The sequence below is a fragment of the Silurus aristotelis genome, assembly GCF_946808225.1.
Source record: "Silurus aristotelis genome assembly, chromosome: 23".
Taxonomy (NCBI): Eukaryota; Metazoa; Chordata; class Actinopteri; order Siluriformes; family Siluridae; genus Silurus; species Silurus aristotelis.
Window position 1 is genome coordinate 10625923 of NC_139596.1, and position 22642 is coordinate 10648564.

A 22642-nucleotide genomic window follows, 5' to 3' on the forward strand; every position below is an offset into this window, starting at 1 on the left:
AGCATTGTCCAATGTCATTTAGTGCATCTGTTACCTGGATCCAGGGCCATCTGTCATTTTCGGCAGCCGTCCAGGCGTTCACTAGCCCCTTTTTGTTGAGGCGGGCAAAGTAAGGGTACCACTTTTGCAGGCCGAAGAGAGCACGGTGGGTGGAGGAGGCGGTGATCTGCTGGTTGGAGATGATGCCTCCTTCCATACCGAGTGGGCCGGAACATTCTGGAGAAGACAAAAAGAAGATATTTTAAGGTTTTCTGTAAATAATGTTAATCATGTGAAAGTTGATGTGAAATAATTTTGCTTATTTAACAGAGCATGGAATTGACTAAATTCACATTTTATTTTTATTGTCAGTATAGAATAATGTCTTTAATCCTTTCTGTATGACCATAGAGTATTTGAAGTTGTTGCTTATTGATTAAAACCCAAGTTATACCACCTATTGTCAGGGATTCACCCTGCCACGCCCCCCTCTGTAGCTGTCAGGGATTCACCCTGCCACGCCCCCGTCTGTAGCTGTCAGAGATCCACCCTGCCACGCCCCCCTCGATAGCAGTCACGCTGCTTTCCAAGATTACTAAGATTGGTTCTCAAGAGCACGTGGCTCCGTGCCGGATTTCCCATGAGCCTGCAGCTCAGCCCCAATGTTTTAATGAAAGGGCTGCTTCATCTCAGGGTCTCTACCAGCGTGCTGCTGTGTTCCGGGGTTCTCGTGGACGCAGCACACCATCTCCGAGCGTCGGCGAGCACACCATGCCGTCACAGAGCTTCTACAGGCGTGCCGCTGTGTTCCGGGGTTCTCGTGGACGCACCACACCATCTCCGAGCGTCGGCGAGCACACCATGCCGTCACAGAGCTTCTACAGGCGTGCCGCTCTGTTCCGAGGTTCCCGTGGGCGTGCCACGCCGCCACAGTGTCTCCAGGAGCGTGCTTTCCCGCCACAGAGTCTTCACGAGAGCGCCGCGCCGCCACAGAGTCTTCACGAGAGCGCCGCGCCGCCATAGAGTCTTCACGAGAGCGCCGCGCCGCCACAGAGTCTTCACGAGAGCGCCGCGCCGCCACAGAGTCTTCACGAGAGCGCCGCGCCGCCACAGAGTCTTCACCCCGGCTCCAGGACTGCGAAAGGAAAGTTGAACCGCTGCCCCCGGGTTCCACCGACGGCGACGGCTCACCCCACAGTCCTGCAGAAGGCGACGGCTCGTCTCCAGCGCCCGCAGAAGGCGACGGCTCGTCTCCAGCGCCCGCAGAAGGCGCCGGCTCATCTCCAGCGCCCGCAGAAGGCGACGGCTCGTCTCCAGCGCCCGCAGAAGGCGACGGCTCGCCCCCGGGCTCCGCAGAAGGCGACGGCTCGCCCCCGGGCTCCGCAGAAGGCGACGGCTCGCCCCCGGGTCCTCTTTAGGGCGACGGCTCGCATCCAGGCTTTACGCAGGGCGAAGGATCGCATCCAGGCTTTACGCAGGGCGAAGGATCGCATCCAGGCTTTACGCAGGGCGAAGGATCGCATCCAAGCTCCACGCAGGGCGAAGGATCGCATCCAAGCTCCACAGAGGGCGACGTCTCGCCCCCAGGTCCTCTTCAGGACGACGGATCGCCCACAGGATCCCCGCATGGCGGCGACGTCGGTCCTCCAGGTCCCTCTGACGGCGACGTCGGTCCTCCAGGTCCCTCTGACGGCGACGTCGGTCCTCCAGGTCCCTCTGACGGCGACGTCGGTCCTCCAGGTCCCTCTGACGGCGACGTCGGTCCTCCAGGTCCCTCAGAGGGTGGTACGACGGTCCTCCAGGTCCCTCAGAGGGTGGTACGACGTTCCTGGTCTCCGCCCGGGACGTCCTCCATTTCCCGGTCATTGTCATGGTTGGCGTCCAGTTCCGGTTTCCCGCCATGGAGATCACTCCGGCTTCAATCCCCCCCAGGGGCTTTACTCAGCCTCCCGTCAGCACAGAGGGCGTGGCTCCGTTCCGGATCCTCCTGCAAGGTGTTGTTCCATGCCGGCTCTCCGCAGAGGATGTTTACCAGGCCTCCGTTGCTCCCAGGCGTCTAAGGAGGCCTTCCTCGGAGTGCCCTGGCCCGCCTGGCATAGGTGGGTTTTGGGGCGTCAGGTGTCGCCCCTGGATGGGGGGGTACTGTCAGGGACTCACCCTGCCACGCCCCCCTCTGTAGCTGTCAGGGATTCACCCTGCCACGCCCCGTCTGTAGCTGTCAGAGATCCACCCTGCCACGCCCCCCTCGATAGCAGTCACGCTGCTTCCCAAGATTACCGACAGCTGTGGCTCATGAAAGATCAGACTACATAAACTCACGTTCTTGAGTCACAGGCTGTCGGTCGTTGTATTGTCATGCAGGTAAATCGCGTGGCTGCTCAAACGCCGGGATTCACCGCTGGCTATTTCTCCGAACTCCATTTCCTTATTGAAGTACTCATTGCCGAAAGCTTTACTTGCATTGGGATTAGGCGTTTGACATTCGCGCTCATAGTGGATACTTCGTTACGAGCGGATGTCTGGGTTTGCTTTTGTTTTCATTGGTGTATGAGTGTTTTGTTTTTTGCACCTCAATAAAGAACATGATTGGACTTTATCTGCTTCCGCGTCTGCAGCCTGACACCTATAGACTAGTAGAGGTTGATAAATGTTGATACATAGACAAGGCAATAGCCCATGTGCCTGAAACGTCAGATTATGTGTCCTGACAAGTAGATTAAAAGATAAATGATTATATCTGCAATACACACATTGACAATCTGAGTTTAAAAAAAGGAAATATTATATCCACACTACCCACATTGGCAATCTGAAACATGCTTTTTTAATAGCATTCACTCATAACAGATAATCGTTTCATAAGTTTAGAAATTCCAGCATGTGGAAATGCTGATGAAAATAAAATTCAGTGCAAATGTTTCCTGCTTACTACTTGCTGTAACCTTGCAGATAGTCAAATTGTTAGCCAGATAATAACAAGTAAAGCTGCACAGTTCAAAGCCAAAAATGGCTGATGACATTCTCTATTAATGCACATAACTAGTTAACTAACTTGCCATATATCTTTATATTATTTATCTTTGTTTTATAGAAAACAAATCATGACACTGGGTAGTACACTAAAGTTATACCTGCCCAATGGGCTAGATAGAAGAGTCACACAAATTCAACTGGTTAGGAAGCCTGCTAGCTTTTCATCAGATGTAACTGACTTTATTCTTATCTCTCTAAGATACAAACATGTTGTACATCCTCAGGTCATGTGATGCTAAAGAACAAAAATGGCAATTGTCTCAGGTGCGTTATCATCACCACCATCTGATGTCTTGTCATTTTGTCCCCAGCAACACCTAAATTACAGTCTTTGTTTATCTTGTTTCCCTATACTCTTCTCTTGCTTCTTTGCTCCTCAGTTTCATCTGCCAACATTTTACTCAGTGACAAGCTATCATCATCAAGCCTGTTTCCCTGCTCTTGTCCTCCAGGGTGATGCTCTTAACCTAACATGAGTATAGCCACGTTGTTGAGGATGAGTGGTTTTGTCTTATTTTACCAACATATCAATGACAGACACTTCATACCAGACAACAAATGCACACCAGTGAGCATGAGAATAATCAGTGACTGTAGCGTTTTCTTTAAAAAAAAAAAAAAAAAAAAAAAAGCTTTCACTGGAAAAGAGGCTTTTAAGATATATCTAGGATTTTTCAGGTTGTTTGACATTTTATGCGAAAAAAAAACCCAAACAAAAAAAAAAAACACGGAAAGAATGTTAAACCATGTCTGCTTTCAGGTGACATTATTCCAGTAATAATCTGCACCAGAAACTCAAGACCCTAGTCAACTATCTATGGCTGTTCCCATTACATAATATATATACATAAATAATATTCAAGTACTGTAAGTGGGAGTTCTTCCATGAAAATATTCCCATGGGTTCCATGTGTAAATAACACCAAGGGTACATGATGCAACTGTTATTAAATGTTATCAATAATACCAGACTGTACAGAATTGTTTTGTGTAATTTAAGTCATTCTAGTTTGCTGGTATGTTCTACACTGCATATGATTCAGTTATTGACTCATCTTCTGTAATTGTTCTAACCTCGAGCCTACAGTAGCTTGGGAACACTATTCTGAAGAAAAAAACCCTGGATGAAACACCATGCACATACATTCAAGTCACCAATCTAGCTACTGCGATATTTTTGAGGTTGAGGGAAACCAAAGAACTTAAAAGTAACCCCTAGGGAAAACAGAAACAGAAACCCAACACAGATAATAACCTGAGCTCAGGATCTTACCAACGATCCTGCAGCTGGCCCTGACATGCTGACATTTTTATATTATAGGTTTATATTATTTATATTATAAATAATATATTTATATATTTATATTATAGGTTTGCTTTCAAGATTATAATAAATACTACTTATAGTTGGACAAGAAAAAAAAAGAAATGCTAAGCTGCCTAAATCTACATTTGTATGTCTATTACTTGCCTTTCAGTGTTTGCCTCAGGTTTAAATTGGACCTACATATTTTATGGTTTCAGTCCCATTAAGATTCATAAAATCAATCTAGCTATACAGGTCCTGGTTCTGCAGACGAGTTTTTATTAGCTCTATGATGTTACATGCTATGGTGGTTCCCTGACAGATTTATTAGCTCTTTGTGCCAGTGGGGTATGTAGAAGATGAATGGCATGGATCCCTGAAGTCTGTGTTGTTAATGCTGTTTATTTTCCATTTCCGGGTGCATTTAGTACTATGTTGTATAATCTGGAACCCAGCAGTAGTACTTTAAGAATTGTTCTAAAATAATACCACAGAAACCACCAGTGTGTGACATATAAATGCTCTAAAACATTTTAAGGTGGAGTCATTTTGTCCTGTTCAGCACGCTTGACTTTAAGACTGAACAATTTCAATGTGTTATAACTTACTTGTGTGTATTTAATGCTAATAAATTTTGATATCATCCATGATGTCCTCTCCATGGCATGTTCAGCCCAAACACACAGAACAAAGGTTTGAATTGATCAGTTTACCGTCTCGGATGGCTAATTTCATACGTGAAAAAAAAAAATAGATAGTGCCTAAAAAGTTTTAAATAAATGCATTCTTTTTTATTCCTGTGTGTTAAGAGGAAAAGGTTCATCAATGCTAAACAGGTTCTAGCTGGAATGTTTATATGGAACTCGAAATCCCACAGTTGTAAAGTCCAAACCTGAAACATTTAGGATTTCTTCAAACAAATAAAAGCGAAATGGAATCTTTTTAGAGTTCTTTGTGCTGATCTCCAGACTGTTTAACGTTCCCCTGTTTACAATTCAGTAAGTTCCTTTAATTAAAATTCAATTACATTTTAAATGATCACCTCCTGAATCGATAATACAAAGTGTAGCCTTCTATTCTCTCTTCAGCTTGTTAGACAATGTGCTTTGGGGTGTGGATACTTGGCAGTGGTACCTGAGTGCTTCCTGAATGCCTCTTGTTTTTGTCCACAAGGAGAAAGAGCTGGGCAAAAGTGCATCTAAGAAAACCTTGTTTGTGTCTTTTTCTGCAACCTGGAAGGCCCATCTCGTGAAATTAGTTAAGACTTAATTTAGTTAGGAGCATTTTTGCTCAGTTGAGCAGTAATGGCACCAGCAATACTTCCCCACATCATGTCTTTTAGCCGCTGTGTCAAAAAAAGTCCTTGAGACACAGAGTTTTGGCAGTGCATGCCTAGTAAGTGTTTGAAAGACAAGGGATAAATATTGGCAAAATCAGACGGAGTCTCTGTTCTGCAAAATTATTCATAGAGTGACAGAGAAAGACATTTAAAGCTTTCTCTATTTTATTTAAATAAGGAATTTCAATACTGTACAGACCTTGAGTGAAGTGCAACTTGATAGTGGTTGATGTTTTAAATTGGATATAAAAATAATGTATCATTAATAAACATTAATTATATTTATGATCAATTTCCTGCAGTTTTTTTCTTTTTGTTTACACCTTATTGAGTTTTAACCAAATCTATGTAGAAATAATAAGAGAAGAGAATAAAGATTCATTTAATATGAAAATATAAAATTGGTGCATATGCAAAAAAAATAATAAATAAGAGCTGTGTTATACAAATGTAAAAAGAAAGTAGAAAAAGCTCTATTTGCTTGTTTAGTTGCTTTTGCTCATCATTTCTTAACTTCGAATCTCAACTAGTTAACTAACATTCAGATTGACCCAATCTCACACCATGAGCAACACCCAATAATGACTTTTTTTTTGGCTTGTAACGGGTTTTGTGGGTAAGGTTAGTTGATAGTGGTTGATATTTTTATGGTTGGATTTATTAAAATATAACAGTCTAACACCTGTAAGAATAGGAGTGGACATATATAGAGCCAGGGCATATAAGGAAATTTGAGAAAGACATTTAAGGAAGGTATATGCTTACTGGAAGGCAAGTTTACATATTCCTTGTAGTTTGTCTTCTGGGGGCGTGTAGTCACCACTACTGTTGTTGCTTGTGCACAAACCAGCATTTACTTTTGTTTAAAATCCATCAGCTACATCCTGTAACTTTCATGCAGCACTCTGTTTTTAAAAAACATTTAAGTTTGATTTTTGTTACTTCGCACTAGCTACATTTGGGGATTAGCAAAACAGTGGCTATTTTCACTCACTAAAGGCAACAATCTCAGCTAACCTAATTTCAAGAATTATTTGTATATATATATATATATATATATATATATATATATATATATATATATATATATATATATATATATATATATATATATATACAGTGAGGAAAATAAGTATTTGAACACCCTGCTATTTTGCAAGTTCTCCCACTTAGAAATCATTGAGGGGTCTGAAATTGTCATCATAGCTGCATGTCCACTGTGAGAGACATAATCTAAAAAAAAAAATCCAGAAATCACAATATATATGATTTTTTAACTATTTATTTGTATGATACAGCTGCAAATAAGTATTTGAACACCTGAGAAAGTCAATGTTAATATTTGGTACAGTAGCCTTTGTTTGCAATTACAGAGGTCAAACGTTTCCTGTAGTTTTTCACCAGGTTTGCACACACTGCAGGAGGGATTTTGGCCCACTCCTCCACACAGATCTTCTTTAGATCAGTCAGGTTTCTGACCTGAGTTTGAGCTCCCTCCAAAGATTCTCTATTGGGTTTAGGTCTGGAGACTGGCTAGGCCATGCCAGAACCTTGATATGCTTCTTACAGAGCCACGCCTTGGTTATCCTGGCTGTGTGCTTCGGGTCATTGTCATGTTGGAAGACCCAGCCTCGACCCATCTTCAATGCTCTAACTGAGGGAAGGAGGTTGTTCACAAAAATCTCGCAATACATGGCCCCGGTCATCCTCTCCTTAATACAGTGCAGTCGCCCTGTCCCATGTGCAGAGAAACACCCCCAAAGCATGATGCTACCACCCCTATGCTTCACAGTAGGGATGGTGTTCTTGGGATGGTACTCATCATTCTTCTTCCTCCAAACAGGTCATTGACCAGCTCCTCCCGTGTAGTTCTGGGCTGATTTCTCACCTTCCTTAGGATCATTGAGACCCCACGAGGTGAGATCTTGCATGAAGCCCCAGTCCGAGGGAGATTGACAGTCATGTTTAGCTTCTTCCATTTTCTAATGATTGCTCCAACAGTGGACCTTTTTTCACCAAGCTGCTTGGCAATTTCCCTGTAGCCCTTTCCAGCCTTGTGAAGGTGTACAATTTTGTCTCTAGTGTCTTTGGACAGCTCTTTGGTCTTGGCCATGTTAGTAGTTGGATTCTTACTGATTGTATGGGGTGGACAGGTGTCTTTATGCAGCTAACGACCTCAAACAGGTGCATCTAATTTAGGATAATAAATGTAGTGGAGGTGGACATTTAAAAGGCAGACTAACAGGTCTTTGAGGGACAGAATTCTAGCTGATAGACAGGTGTTCAAATACTTATTTGCAGCTGTATCATACAAATAAATAGTTTAAAAATCATATATTGTGATTTCTGGATTTTTTTTTTTTAGATTATGTCTCTCACAGTGGACATGCACCTACGATGACAATTTCAGACCCCTCCATGATTTCTAAGTGGGAGAACTTGCAAAATAGCAGTGTGTTCAAATACTTATTTTCCTCACTGTATATATATATTTCTTTTTTTTCTTTTTTTTTTCCTAAGGCATTTATGGTCATACATGATATATAACTTTTATTTTCTTTATTTTGCCCTTTTATGCATCAAAAAGCAAAAGAGAAAAATTGCAGATGTGTGCAAGGACTTTTGTAGTTTTACTTTGCACATCCGCATGTTTGATTTGGCATGTTTTTTACGCTGGATGCCCTTCCTAATGCAACACTCCCCATTTATCCGGGCTTGGGACCGGCACTAAGGCTTGTGCAACCCTAAGCGGATGGTCCGCTGTGGTGACCCCTAATGTAAGAAGCCAAAAGAAAGTTTTACTTTGCACATGCGTAAAAAGGAGTGGGAATTTATCTCTTGCTACTGTGAAAGTGGGGTCAGTGTAGTACAGCTTTAAAGACAATGATGCTGTTGCTACCAAGGCCCATTAGAAAAAGTTGCAAAGTAAAACAATTTTTTTTTGGTAAATAAACTAGTACGTTGCAGAACATAAATGACAAATGACCTGTGGACATCTGTGTATATGAATGGCTGTATTAATTTTTAAACAGCATGCACAATTTTAATGAACTTTTCAGTAAATACGCTGACTAGCAAATGGCAGTCTGAATTTTTTTTCCAGACATTGTCAACAACAGTCATTAGTGTGTCTCAGGAACACACTGTGCTAATGCCCTGCAGGTCACTGCCATAATGTGAATCCAGCCAAGATCAAGGCATGGAAAAATAACAAGGACCTAGGGAGAGTGGTGCCTAATGAACATGTGTTTTGACACAGCACCCAAGCAATAGCAGTGACGGGACACCTGGGCAGCAGGAAAAATAGGGAGATAAAAGGTCTGAGAGCACTGAGGAGATTTTCTGCTGTCATTATGTGCGCAACTATGGCGCAGCAAAGAGAACATTTAATATCAAAATCAGAAAAGGATGCAAATGTAAACAAAAAAAGAGAAGCTGCGTTTTACAAATGTAAAAAGTAAAAAAAAAATCTATTTGCTTGTATAGTTGCTTTTGCTTGTCATTTCTCAACTTTAAATATCCCCTGGCATTCAGATTTATGTAATCTCACACCATTAGCCAACCCCAATAATGACATTTGTTTTAATAGTGCTTCAAAAATTGTTACCTTACCTTTATATGATGCTATCTGGATTATAAATGAACAAGCCATATACACAAGGTCAGAAAGATTGTGTCTCTGTAATATGTAGCATTTGATCAGGTGTCATCTAAATAGTTGGAATATGTCTACACCTTTGCTAACAAGCTGCTGCACCAAATTATCAGTAGGGTTCATACCTCTGATATCACATTTACAGCTTATTAAGAAGAAGAACTTTCCACAAGAAAACATAATCTGGATTAGTGAATCATCTTGATATTATGGCAGTTCTGGAAGTTTTTTTCTGAGGAAAGTTTATTATTCCAGATTATACACTTTAAGATTCTTGAGTACAGCTAAGTGATATGTAAGAAATAAAACATAACAAGTCAATAATAAGGTGTTGTGTTCCAAGAGTGGTTTATCCCTGTTATATAATATAAAGATATCATTGCAATTACACTTGTATTAAAGCCATGCTGTCGAAGTAATTAATCAACAACTTGTGACTAATCAGTTTCATTGTGGTGCTCAATAGATATCAGATACTCAGAGCTATGGGTTGGGCTTTTGAGGGTGAGAATTAAACTAGAGTGGCATCAGATCCATGACTCTGACTGCACTGAGAGCTTGGGCTTTTTTTTCCTGAAGGACATTTTCACACCTATTAATCTCTTTCCGAGTCCGATTGAAATTGAAAAATGGTTCATGTGCTATTTTGGTTTCATTTGTTTTTTATTCACAGCACATTATTAAACAAGCCATAAGAAAAGATAAAAGAGGGTTGCCTGAGAATCATATAGGGCTAAAAACAACTGAATAAAACTTTATTAACTGGTCAGAAATTTGGAAACAAAAAAACTAAACAAACCTGCAAATAAAATAAAAAAATAAACTCAAAATTACTTGAGAACAGGGGACATGCAGCAAAACTCATTATCTGACTAGATAATTATAGAAATTACTGTATGAAAACTGTCCTGTTTGCAAACCATTATGCACTCACTTCCTGTATTTGGGTCGATTCGAGATTGAATTGAGTACTTATTGCATTCAAAGCAAACTGCACAAGAGGTCATTTGGAACCATACCGAGACAGCGTTTCAGAGGCTCTTGTTTTGGCTGTTTTGTTGCTGTGTTCTTACCTACACAAACAAATTTCACCACATTTAAGTGAGCTTGAGGCTGCACCTAAGAGTATAGGTTCGAAATCTGATACCAACTGTTACTTGGGATTTTAGATATTGTTAGGCCTTTTTTATTCTCTTACTCTGAAGAGCTTTTGTCTTTGCTTCATTACCGCTTCAATAAAATGAGTTTTTGATTTTGTTTCTTTACCATGTTTTTTTCTTCTTACAACATTCATGCAATACAATCAGAGAGAAGACCTTTGCAAACGAAGATTTTTTTTGTTCATTGTTGCTGTAATATTTTATACAAATATTTTCACAACGGTGTTTTCTGCAAACTCCAAAAATCATCATAGACAAACTGAAACAATCCAGGTGCTAGATCTTTTCTTACACTAGCTCTTCTGTCTTTCTTATGCTTGGAGATACTTCTACTTTCATTTCTTAATTGCTTGTAAAGATTATCTTTTGCTACTGCAATCCGATTGAAGACTGAAGATATCACATGCCTCAAATGTAAGCCATGCTGCAGAGGGAGCTACATCACAACGTACTGTATCCACAAGTGATATGTCCTTCCAAGCTGTTCAAATGTTCGGCCTAGTTTACTGACACATTATTAAGATAGCATGCATTAGCAGCACAAATCTCTTTGCTCTAAACTTCAAATGAACAGCTGATATATTGTCTGAGATATACATTCTGTCTTTAGACCTATCCACTAATGGAATGCATCAGAAGACGGAAGCAACGAAGGAATTTCAGAAATGGAAAAACTCCATCATCCAAATCGAAATCTATTACATAGGCACTATTATATAGATCCTTACATTTTTTAATTTCCAAAGTCACTAGAAGAGAGAATGCGTTTTCAGAAAACTTTATAACCCTTTTATTACTTTCATTTCATAGCCGCATTCATGGTTCAATGGTCTATGACTTACCAAAGAATTTAGAACATCCCTACCACTTTTCCACCCACTGTGCAGATGAAATGGCGTTAAAGAACAGTTGAACAGCCAAAACATTATGACAGGTAGCGTCTTGACACCTTGAGGCTTAAGTTGTGTCATTATCTTAATCAATATTAACTTATCAATTACAAATAGACATAAATCTTGATTTTACTTATAGATAATTTGAAAGGAAATAAAAAATGGCACTTGAGGTTGGAGCTATTCATGTCTATTAGCATTGTTGCACATCCAATAATTGGGAAGCTTTTGCCATGCTGCGCTCTGATTGTTTAGGGCTGCACGTAGGGCCTTCTGTTGATATACATCTTCAATTCAATTTGTAGCTTGACAGCTCCCTGCTTTCTCTGCACACCAGGTGTCGACTGCTAATATTTACAGAGTTAAAGCGCTCACTAGCTCACTGCCAATTCATCTCAATTGTTCAGAGTCATTTGAGGGAATCCAACATGTTACAGTTTTGTGTCATCCTGTTTTATCCTTCAATCAAAAGTTGGCAAAGCTTTGCCTTTGTGGCAAATCCATGGCTTCAGAGTTCAACAATGTCAAAACAATAACCAGGTTCATTTTTCATTCTCTCTTTTTTTTACCTAATCTTTTAGCTTTCATTTTTTCCACAATACAAATGTGAACATCAAACAGCTTCATTCTGATTTTTACTGTGTTAATGTTTTAGAAAGCAATGCTCAACATTATAAAAAGCACATAAAATGTAAAAAAAAAAAAAAAAAAAAAAAAAAAAAACAATATAGAAAATTTTGATGAATAGATACATGCTGTAATGACATACAATTCTGGTCTTGCCCCCTTGTAATTACATACTTTATACTTCCACCTGGTCTTGAAAATGCTATAAACCGTGTGCAAAAAATACAGATATAAAAATATAAAGAAATAATTTTTAGATTAGTTGTCAGGCTTATTTTTTTCAGAAAACAAGGTGCTAAGGTTTTTTTTTATTTTTATTTTTGCTTCTTTTTGTTAAAACAAAGCAATCTACTCCACAAAAAAGCCTTTTTCCCGATTTGGACATAGGCCTTACAAAAATCATCCTCTATTGCTTTATAAAATATTTATCCATATCAATGTGTATGAAGGTCCACTTTTTCAAAGTGTTGTTGTCTTATGCCTGCATGGTTTTAAAAATAAGCTGCATTAATGTGGATTATTTTAATGCAAAGATCATGCATTATAATGTACTATACACTATAACTCACTATTAATTCATTAAAATTTGTAGGGCATTTGGTTAATATTTTCATAGTATTTCAGTATTTGTAAACCAAATATGGATGAAGAGCTTCCAACCCCACTGCAGCACCAATCCCAAATGACATTAGCAAGTCATGAGATGCAAGCCTTTCGGGAAGTCTTTCCTTATCGCCTTCGATTTATTTTTCCAGCCAAGGCTCAGTGTTGGAGTTTCCCCTTCGGCAGATGATGATCTTTGTGAGGAGCTATGTGAGACGTTCTCACACTGACCTCGCCACACAAGTCAGCAGTCATCCCTTAAGACGGCACGGTGCTGCCATGACAGCCAAACCCATTTCCCAGAAGGGCCAAGCTACAGAAACCACAAATTAGAGCAGTCATATAGCTCAGACTGCAGGAGATAATACAGAGTTAATGTTGGAAATAAATGAAGAAGTGGGGTTTCCAGACACAACTTAACTAGACATAAACAAAACATAAAACCATAGAATAAAAAGAAAAAAGGAGAAAAAAATATCCATCTAATAAAATGTAGAACAGGAACTTTTCTATAATGGATTTAAAATAGAAAACAATTATGTAGCGAGCTTGCTCTTGTCATAATATGACAAGACCACATGACTGCTATTTGCTTTTAATTCGTGACACATTTATACAGTTGCACACTTGTATGTACAGCAACATTAATAGTGCCAAGTAAAAAAAAATACCTATTTCCATTGTATAAATAGAATTTCAATGTTGAACTAATTTGTAAGAATTTTTAAATGAGCAAAACATGAGTACTGAATAAGGAGAGAGAGAGAGAGAGAGAGAGAGAGAGAGAGAGAGAGAGAGAGAGAGCGAGAGAGAGAGAGAGAAAAAAATACTCTATACTCTGATGTTCCTGAGCTTCTTTGTCACCCGGGTGATCCTATAATAATGATTAACAGTCAGTCCTGGGTGAGCAGAGTGTTGAGTCAGAAATGGGATCAGATTTGTATTAGTACATCATATACCAGCTTGGGTATGTCAACAAGCAAAACACCTTAAAATTAGGCACAAAAACGTTTTGGCTGCATGGTGATACATCGGCCGGAAGCCGATCAGGAGAGAAAGAATGTGGGAGAGTGTGAACAAATGGGACTGAAATCTTTTTTTTTCTAATTATTTTTGAATAATTAGAAGAATGGAAAGATGATTGTAGTTAGACTGTCATATTAGATGCACATTAGAAGGCACTGGAGAGTTTTACATTTATATTGGGTAACAGCTAGGTGTCTGAGCAGGGGGATGTGCAGGGCCTTGAAAAAGCCTGTACAATGGATATAAAAAGTCTACACACCCCAACAAAATCACAGGATTTTAAAATATTAAGACAGATGTTACAACATAAACATCAGTCATTTTGTATCTTTAATGTGATCTTCCAACAAACAAAATTCCACAGAAAAAAAAAAGGAAATATTTAACAATTAGGAACATTTCAAATAAAAAAATACAACACAATGATTGCATATATCTGCACACTCTTTCATAATGGGGGCTCTAACTGTCCTCAGAGTAAATGGCATACACCTGCGATAAATTCAACTGATTCTGATTAAAACCAGATAAAAGTCAGCTATTGCTGTAGTTTTTGCTTTAATGTTTGGGGTTGCATTTTACTAAGAGCCATGAGCTACAAAAAGTTGCCAAAAAAAACTGTAATACTTACAGTAATTGTAAAAGGTAACAATCAGGAGAGAGATATAAAAAAATATTAAAGGTCCTGAATGTTACATAAGTAGAGACAATGTGGCACTGCAAAGATTAGTACGACCCTCTAAAGTTGATGAGAGGACAGGAAAAAAATGATCAGGGAGGCTACCAATAAGCCAACAGCTACACTGAAGAAACTACAGGAATTTATGGAAGGTTGTATATGACTGCAATCTCCTGCACAAGTCTGGGCTATGGGTAAGGTTTGAAGACCAAGGCTGTTTCTTGCCTAAATAATTCTAAAAGCCATAAGAAAATGTTTTGTAGACTGGATGGACAGAGGTTGAACATTTTGGCCATAATTCTGAAATATATGTTTGGTGCAAAGGCAATACAGAGGATCATCCAAGAATCACCAAACTGACAGTGAAGCATGGTGGGGGTAGCATTATGCTTTGGGTCTGCTTTCTTCAGGTGGGCCAGGGGCACTTGAAAAGATAGATGAAAAAAATGAATAGCTCCAAATACCAAGATATATTGGCATTTAACTTTCTGTCCTCCGATAAAAAGCTTTAAATGAAGAGGAATTTTACATTTCAACATAACAATGACCTAAAGCACACGTCAAAATCAACAAAGACATGGCTTCAGAATAGGATAATCAAAGGCCCAGCCACAGCCCAGACCTCATTGAATGACTTAAACGGAGCCTTGCACAGATGATTACCATGCAATTTGATGAAACTTTTATTGCAAAGAAGAATGGAATAAATTTTCAAAGTCTAGATGTGTAAAGTTAACAGAGACTTATTTACTTGTCATAATGAAGGCAAAAGGGGTGCAGACTTTTGCATTTAAGTCTACTTTTTTTCTCTGGATTTCTGTTTGTTGACACATTTACAAAATTTAAGATGTAAGAAGTCTGATATGTATGTTGGTATTAATATTTTAAAAAACTTGCAATTACATAAGGGTGTGTAGTCATGTTATATTCACTGTATGGTGATGACTACTGCTGAAAACTTTTATCAAAGCATATTATCTATGTAGCATTGAATGTCAAAATCATTCTAAACAATATATGCGTTTATGTGCTATATCAGTAATAAATCTACCAAAACATACTGTATATTTAACAAATGTATGACCGGCTTTATGTGATTGTTTAGTAAATTCTGAGATAAATGTTTGGACATTTCTAGTGAATGATGTAAAAGAGGGTAGGTGACTTCTATCAGCACTCAGAGGCCCAGCTCTGTGAGTCTGTGTCATTGTGTCTGGTAGTTTCCAGTTCACAATAAAAGTACAGAACTGGGGCAAATTCATCAGGGTAAAAATTTCACAGATTAAACTGTGGCATCCTATGACAGTGACCTCTGTAGTACCTACTGCTAGTGTTTATTTATAGGGACTGCAGACTGTGTGCTAAATTTCATACATGTGTTAGTACGGCAGATCCATCAATCATTAGGATAATTACTGAATTGTCATAATTGTACATGCTTCATCCTTATAGTGTATCTGTTACATATGCATCATAAATGACTTTATTTTTATATTTTAGCTATGGGTATATGTACATTAGTTAAAAATGCTAAAATCTATAAAATGTTTATCTACAAACACAGCCGTACATCCAGGGCCGATGGCAGGGGTGGGTTTAACCCACCCAATTTCGCATCTTGCCCACCCAATCAAAGTTTCATTTTAGATTTTACCCAATGAAAGAAATAATCCAAAAAATCCAGCATGAATTCTAGCTTCTTATTGGGTGGGCAGCCTACAACCACACTCAAAGCTCCACCCCAGCAGCACAAAATAGTTTTTCCACCCCTTTCCTCACACTACTTTCAGTTCGACACGTTTACAAACTTTTGCTTCATACTGACTTATTTGAAAGTTTGTCTACTTTTCTCAGTTTGTTTTAGGTTGCTGTTGGTTATAAAGTAATAAATTAAAGAAAAATCTTTATAAAAATATTTTTTTTTATAAAAAGTGGCAAAAAAGAAAAGTGGCTATAAAATGTTCTTATACTGTATTTAATTAAGTTATGAATATTTTTTTTCTTATTAATAAGTAAAATAAGGAAAAGGTGCAAAAAAAAAAAAATAGGCTTGATAATTTGATTTGGGATGAAATTTTAATTGAGATTTAATATGATCCAATAAAAACAGGATTTATGTAGTTTTAAGTTTTTGAAATTGTTTTCATTATCATTGTTCAGTTCTATTATGGAACTGGATTAACTGTTGGGGCCACTACCACTGATTGCCCACCCTTTTGTAACAATCATTTGTAACAGCCCACCCCAACAGTTCTACTCGGCCATCATTTAATCTGTCCTGTGTACATCTATAACTGTCTGGTTTGGTTCAGGTACCAAATCAGACATCAAGAGGCTACAGCGGATGGTCAGGACTGCTGAGAGGATTATAGGTGCCCCACTACCCAATCTCCAAGATCTTTACTCATCCAGAGTGGAGAAAAGTGCTAAGAAAATAACTTTGGTCCCCACACACCCAGCCCACTTTCTCTTCTAACTGTTGCTTTCTGGTCGGCACTACAAAGCCCCGTCCACCAGAACAGCCAGGCTTTTTCCCGCAGGCTATACTCAGCATGAACAATTAAAAAATTAATAACTACATATTGTGCATCAAAACTGACACATTTATACATAGAATTCAATGGTCAACTGCACACTTGTAAATAACATCTGTACATATCTGTAATATCTGTTTTACTATTTTGTTACATTATGTCTGTACTTTCTCCTGCACTGTAAGCTCCTGTCGCCAAGTCAAATTCCTTGTGTGTGTAAACATACTTGTTAATAAAGATATTTTTTCTGATTTTTTTTCTGATTTCTGATTCTGATTCTATTATAATTGCCTAGAACGGCCCTGCGCACAGCTGTCTATATGTTTGTTTAATTCTACAGTTTTAAAAAGTATTGTATAGACAAACAGAATATACTCAATATTCTATTTGTTTCATCTCTATTTTATTTTATAATACTTTTTAAAACTGTAGAATTAGACAAACCTATAGACAGCTGTGCGCAGGGCCGGTTCTAGGCAATTATAATAGAATCAGAATCAGAATCAAAAATAACTTTATTAACAAGTTATTAACCAAAGTTATTTTCTTAGCACTTTTCTCCACTCTGGATGAGTAAAGATCTTGGAGATTGGGTAGTGGGGCACCTATAATCCTCTCAGCAGTCCTGACCATCCGCTGTAGCCTCTTGATGTCTGATTTGGTAGCTAAACCAAACCAGACAGTTATAGATGTACACAGGACAGACTCAATGATGGCCGAGTAGAACTGTTAGGGTGCAATTTATTTTTCATTCTATTTTATTTCAGTGACCAGTCGTAAAGATTATTTTCCTGCCTGTCCTACTGCGTATGGTTATGTATGTGATAAAATGTACATTTTAATATTAAAATGAAAGGAAAATGTTAAAATAACATTTTATAATGTTCTTTACCCACAAAATGTTACTGAATTACTGTAGTAAGAACAAGTAAACTGAAAGATGGCCCTTAAAAATCATGTCTGCATTGGAGACTAAGATCATAAATAGAATAGTGTGAAGGATAGGAACCAGAGATTGCTTTCTGCCTGGCTGCATGTGGTAGGAAGGAACACCAACAGAGTTTTTCACAGGAACATCTCAATATTTTGTCCTGATTCTTTCTTTCTTTTTCTTTCTTTCTTTCTTTCTTTCTTTCTTTCTTTCTTTCTTTCTTTCTTTCTTTCTCTCTCTCTCTCTCTCTCTCTCTCTCTCTCTCTCTCGCACATACACGAAAATACACACCTGGGCCTAAGCTCAACACACTTTTCCACTCTCAAGTGCATTTACTGAGAGGATTTTTGCAGTTACCGATATCATCCAGACGATGATTTTAGCATCATATTGGAGTTTACAAACATATTAGTGCAACCAGATGTTTCAAGACATTCCTATAATGCTCTATAAGCTATTCTACACATCCAAATGTTAGCATTCGTTATTATTTTAATCTCACCCTACTTTCTGAAACAACAAACTTAATTCATGAATCTTACATACAGTATGCTTTATCTAAATAACACTATGGTGCAAGGGCCAGATATCAAACAGTTATTCGCCAACATAAGCAGCTTATTTAATGCTCTACTTTACTATTTTTATAGTGATATTAGCTGGTTTTCTTTAGTACATACTTTTTATAACACTGAAATAAAACTGACATGCATTTGAAATGGATGCTTCTACAGTAGAATTCAAATATGCTCTTTTTAAAAAAATTACAAAATGCTTGACTGATTTTGGGTGTCAAAAAAAAAGATGAAAAATGAAACAATGTGAAAACAGGTTATTTTATTTTCACCTGCATCCACACTTGAAATAATTTATTCATGACATCAGATAGAACCTTATAATTTAACATTTTTGGAATAGATCATCAGAGCAGACGAATAGAAGGTAAGATTTTGAGAAAAACGAAATAAACCATACAAAAGTATGCTATAACCCCAATACATACAATCCAATCCATATCCATAAAATAATGTCAGGAGGGAAAAAATATTTAATGTTTAAAGTTGTGTTTTATTGAACGATAGACCATGTTTCTGATCTACTAAGGAGCTGTTGTGAAGTTTTAGATACAGAGATGATAGCAAATCAATAAGCTATACCTATATAAACGTTTATTCATTTTTAAGATTGTAATGTTTAAATCTTTATATTGTTGCAGCATTTGTATATTTGTACTATCATGTAATTGTATTGTATTCTTTAATTACAGAAACAATTTGTGAAGTCTGTAGGACTATAATGTGCTTTTCAGTATTTTACATATTTATTTACTTATTTACTCATTTCTCTTAGACTTCTTTAGAATTTACAGAATACTCTGACTTGTTTTAATCTTAGTATTTGTATTGTCTTTTTACATAGCAATAACTAATTACTTTCATTTAGTAATCATAAACTAATCATTGCTCAAATCAGGAAATAGTTAAGACTTAAACTCAAAAAGTGTTTTATGTCATGAATGTGACTTGGTTTCTCTTTAATTTAGACTCAGGGCCATGCAGTGCAGTCAGGCTGCCGATGTATTGCCAAATCATACTGTTAGGGCACAACATAGCTATTCAATTTCAAAAAGATGTGCTACCAAGAGGAAAGCACAAAAGTACAAACATTCTGACAATATGCTCAGGTTAGCCAAAGAATGCAGGCCGAGATTAAATGTCAAGGCAAATTGCAGTGACATTTTTATTTGCTGGTACAAGAGGAAGGCTGCTATGTGTTTGCTTCTATTGAAAAACAAATAGAATATTGACACATGTCTAGCAGCACCCAGCCAGGTGTTGCAAATGAGTGACACAAAAACAAGCTTTTAATTAATAGCTATTAAAAGAAGCACAGGGTGGTGTGTTCAAACACAGATCGACACACTGTATGGGCAAAAGTTTGTTAACACCATAAGATTCTATGTGCTTTTTAAACATCTCATTCCATATTTAGTCCCCATTTGTTATAATTCCCTCCACTCTTTTGGGAAGATGTTACACTAGATTTTGGAGATTTGTGCTCATTCAGATAAAAGGCTATAAATAGTCCGGTACTGATGTAGTGTAAGGAAGCCTGGGGTGTAGTCAGCAGTCCAATTTATTCCAAAGGTGTTCGTTTCATAGTGTTAAAGTCAGAGCTCTATAGCAGGCAACATAAGCTTTTCCATTCCAACCAATATAAACTATATCTTCATGGAGCTTGGTTTGTGCACAGGGGTACTGTCATGCTGGAATAGGTTTGGGTCTTGTATTTCAAGTAAAGGGGAAAATTTTAATCTACAGCATCCAAAGACATCCAATACAACTGTGTGACTCCAACATTGTGTTAACAATGGGGGGATAGACGGACTGGGGTCCGCACATATGGCTGGAAAAGGCAAGTGTCCCAGTACCTTTTTCTATATAGTGTAGCCTGCAACTGTAGCTAGATAGATACATAGATATATAGACAGACATAAGAGGATAAATAGGTATATCCTAAAGATAATTAGACACATTTTGCTACTTCTTTTTTTTAACCTTTTTTTCTCATGAACAAGACACATTACCTACTATATACAAAAAAGACACATAACTTTAACTTGCACCATGCAAATGACTTGACAGGCCAAACAGCCAGACACAGAGAAGCAGATGGAAAAGATTGCACTCGACAAAAGAGGTAAAACACAAGGAAAAACAGTGCCAGTCAAGCGGCTGCTGGAATTTATCCACAATCAATTTTGGCAGTGCAGAAAGGCATTGTTAAGCTCCTTTACATTTATTTATTTTTTTGTCATTTCTATTCTGAAACATTCTCTATTGCCGTATTTGCCTCCCTGCTGCAAATTCCTGCTGTCTTAAAGTATTTTACAAACATATACAATCTGAATATCAGTACACTCATGAGAATTATTTGTTTGTTGCATTTAATACCTCCTTCCTCTGTGTATCCAGATTCATCTATACCCCCAGGCATTATTAACTATAGCTGCTAGGGGTGTGGTAGTACCTACTGACATGGTGCATTGCAATGCAAAAATGTAATGTGCATTTTGTAAATCCGCATTTTATTAATTATGCATGCAATGCACTTGAACTGTTTAAACAAGGTCCCAATGCACAATAGAGATAAAATTGCACACAATGGTCACGTGATCACGATCTTTTACGAAGAACCTTTCAGCTCCGCACTTGTGAAGTTTAATTTCAAAAAGCACTGCACATTACTGTAAATGGTTAAACAACCACATTATTATGGCTTGTATGAGCTTCAGAAGCTTTTAAACAACACCGAAAGATGAGAAAAGCCATTTTAGCTGCCTTGGAGCTCTATTTTTGAACGTTTCTTCAGATTTCAATTGCAAATGTTCCCAGGTCAGACAATATGTTATTAAATAAAATCATTTATGAGCAATTTTGTAAGATATAGTAATTTATACAGACAAAATGCATGTTGTCCTGTATTGATTAAAATATATAAAATATGTATTGTTTGAAAAAAAATAAAATAAATAATAATAATAATAAAGACTCTTAAGTGATAAATTTCAGACCTAAATCTATGGGCAAACCTAAAGCATCCTGTCAGTTGCTTTACAACAGTTGTAGCTTTAGAATGCAGGTTTGCTTTCTCATCATACACCAAACTGTGCACGGAAAAATAATATTTTTTTTTTAGGTAATTGATCTCTTATCTTTAAACTCTTTTTAGTTAGTAGCATCCAATCAATATGTGACCAGTTTTTTTCAAAATGTGGTGTAAGCCTTGCATTAATTAATGTATTTTAGTAAAGAAGGACTATTTTTAAGTGTCAGCTATTTTCATTATATTTAGTTCATAATTACAGTCCTGAATAATCAATGTATGATTGTTGGCTCTATCCATATTCATACAGTCTTTGGCTGTTATTGATCCAGCTCCTCCGGTCATTGCATCCAGTTATAACCTTGCTGAAGGTCACAGTTTAATAGTGATTTCAGCTCTAATTAGCAGAAATCACTATTTAATACTTTAATAGCAGTGCCTGACCTCGCAGTCGACTATGTTTGTCTTGATAGAACTGTCAACACGATGATTGCAGCTTGCCAATGGGGAGAGTGTCAACCTAACTGTCCTCACTGTCAATTTATATAAACATGCACGATTGTATTCATTTGAGAAATTTGACTGAATAACCCGATTGCTGAATAGAGGGCTTTGGAACTATTATTAGAAATCAGTAAAAATGATGGCAAACATGATTTTCTGGGGGGGAAAAAAAAGCATTTTTACTTACTATACTGACAGTTTCTTCCCATGTATTCGCCTGGACATTCACACGAATAGTTGGCCACCAAATCTGTACAGATCCCTCCATTTTTACATGGATCCCTTTCACATTCATTGACATCTGCAAAACACATATACAAAAAGTTGAATTAGCCACAGGGGTAATTGGTGATCCATCTTATTTAAATGCACTAGTGGTAATTGTTTATCGAGTTTGGTCTGTTTGTTATTTGATATTTGCATCTCCCCAGATTGCTCAAGTGAAAGAGGTAAACACCATCTGTAATTAATCAAATTAACTTAAGACAATAGGGCCAGAAAGTGTGAAACATTTTAAGTGAAGTCAACAAAAAAACATTAGATTAAAATGAAAAGAAAATAAGGCAAAAAAACCCAAAAAAACAACAACAACAATAATAATGCAAATAATGCTTTCTTTGTAAAAATTTAATTAAGCATCGAAATTTGGGATACGGCTACTTTCTGCATTTTGGAACAGGCTACTTTCTGTGGGAACATTTTCCACTAAGGGATTGGCACAGCACCTGAAGACGTAAGTTATAAATCTTTTTAAAATACATATTTTG

The 22642-nt window shown here is 37.8% G+C and overlaps 1 protein-coding gene across 3 annotated transcripts in view; it reads right to left on the reverse strand.

Moving 5' to 3' along the window:
* Window positions 1-22642, reverse strand: part of edil3a (EGF-like repeats and discoidin I-like domains 3a) — a 199865-nt gene that overhangs the window by 60616 nt on the left and 116607 nt on the right. For all 3 annotated transcript variants that reach the window (XR_014531114.1, XM_083527100.1, XM_083527101.1), the window contains exons 4-5: window positions 22063-22176; window positions 35-216 (exon numbers count right to left, since the gene is read on the reverse strand). Coding sequence is in view for 2 of the 3 variants with exons in the window: in XM_083527100.1 (XP_083383226.1) it covers window positions 35-216; window positions 22063-22176 (296 nt within the window). In the remaining variant the exon portion in view is untranslated. The remainder of the gene's footprint in view (window positions 1-34; window positions 217-22062; window positions 22177-22642) is intronic.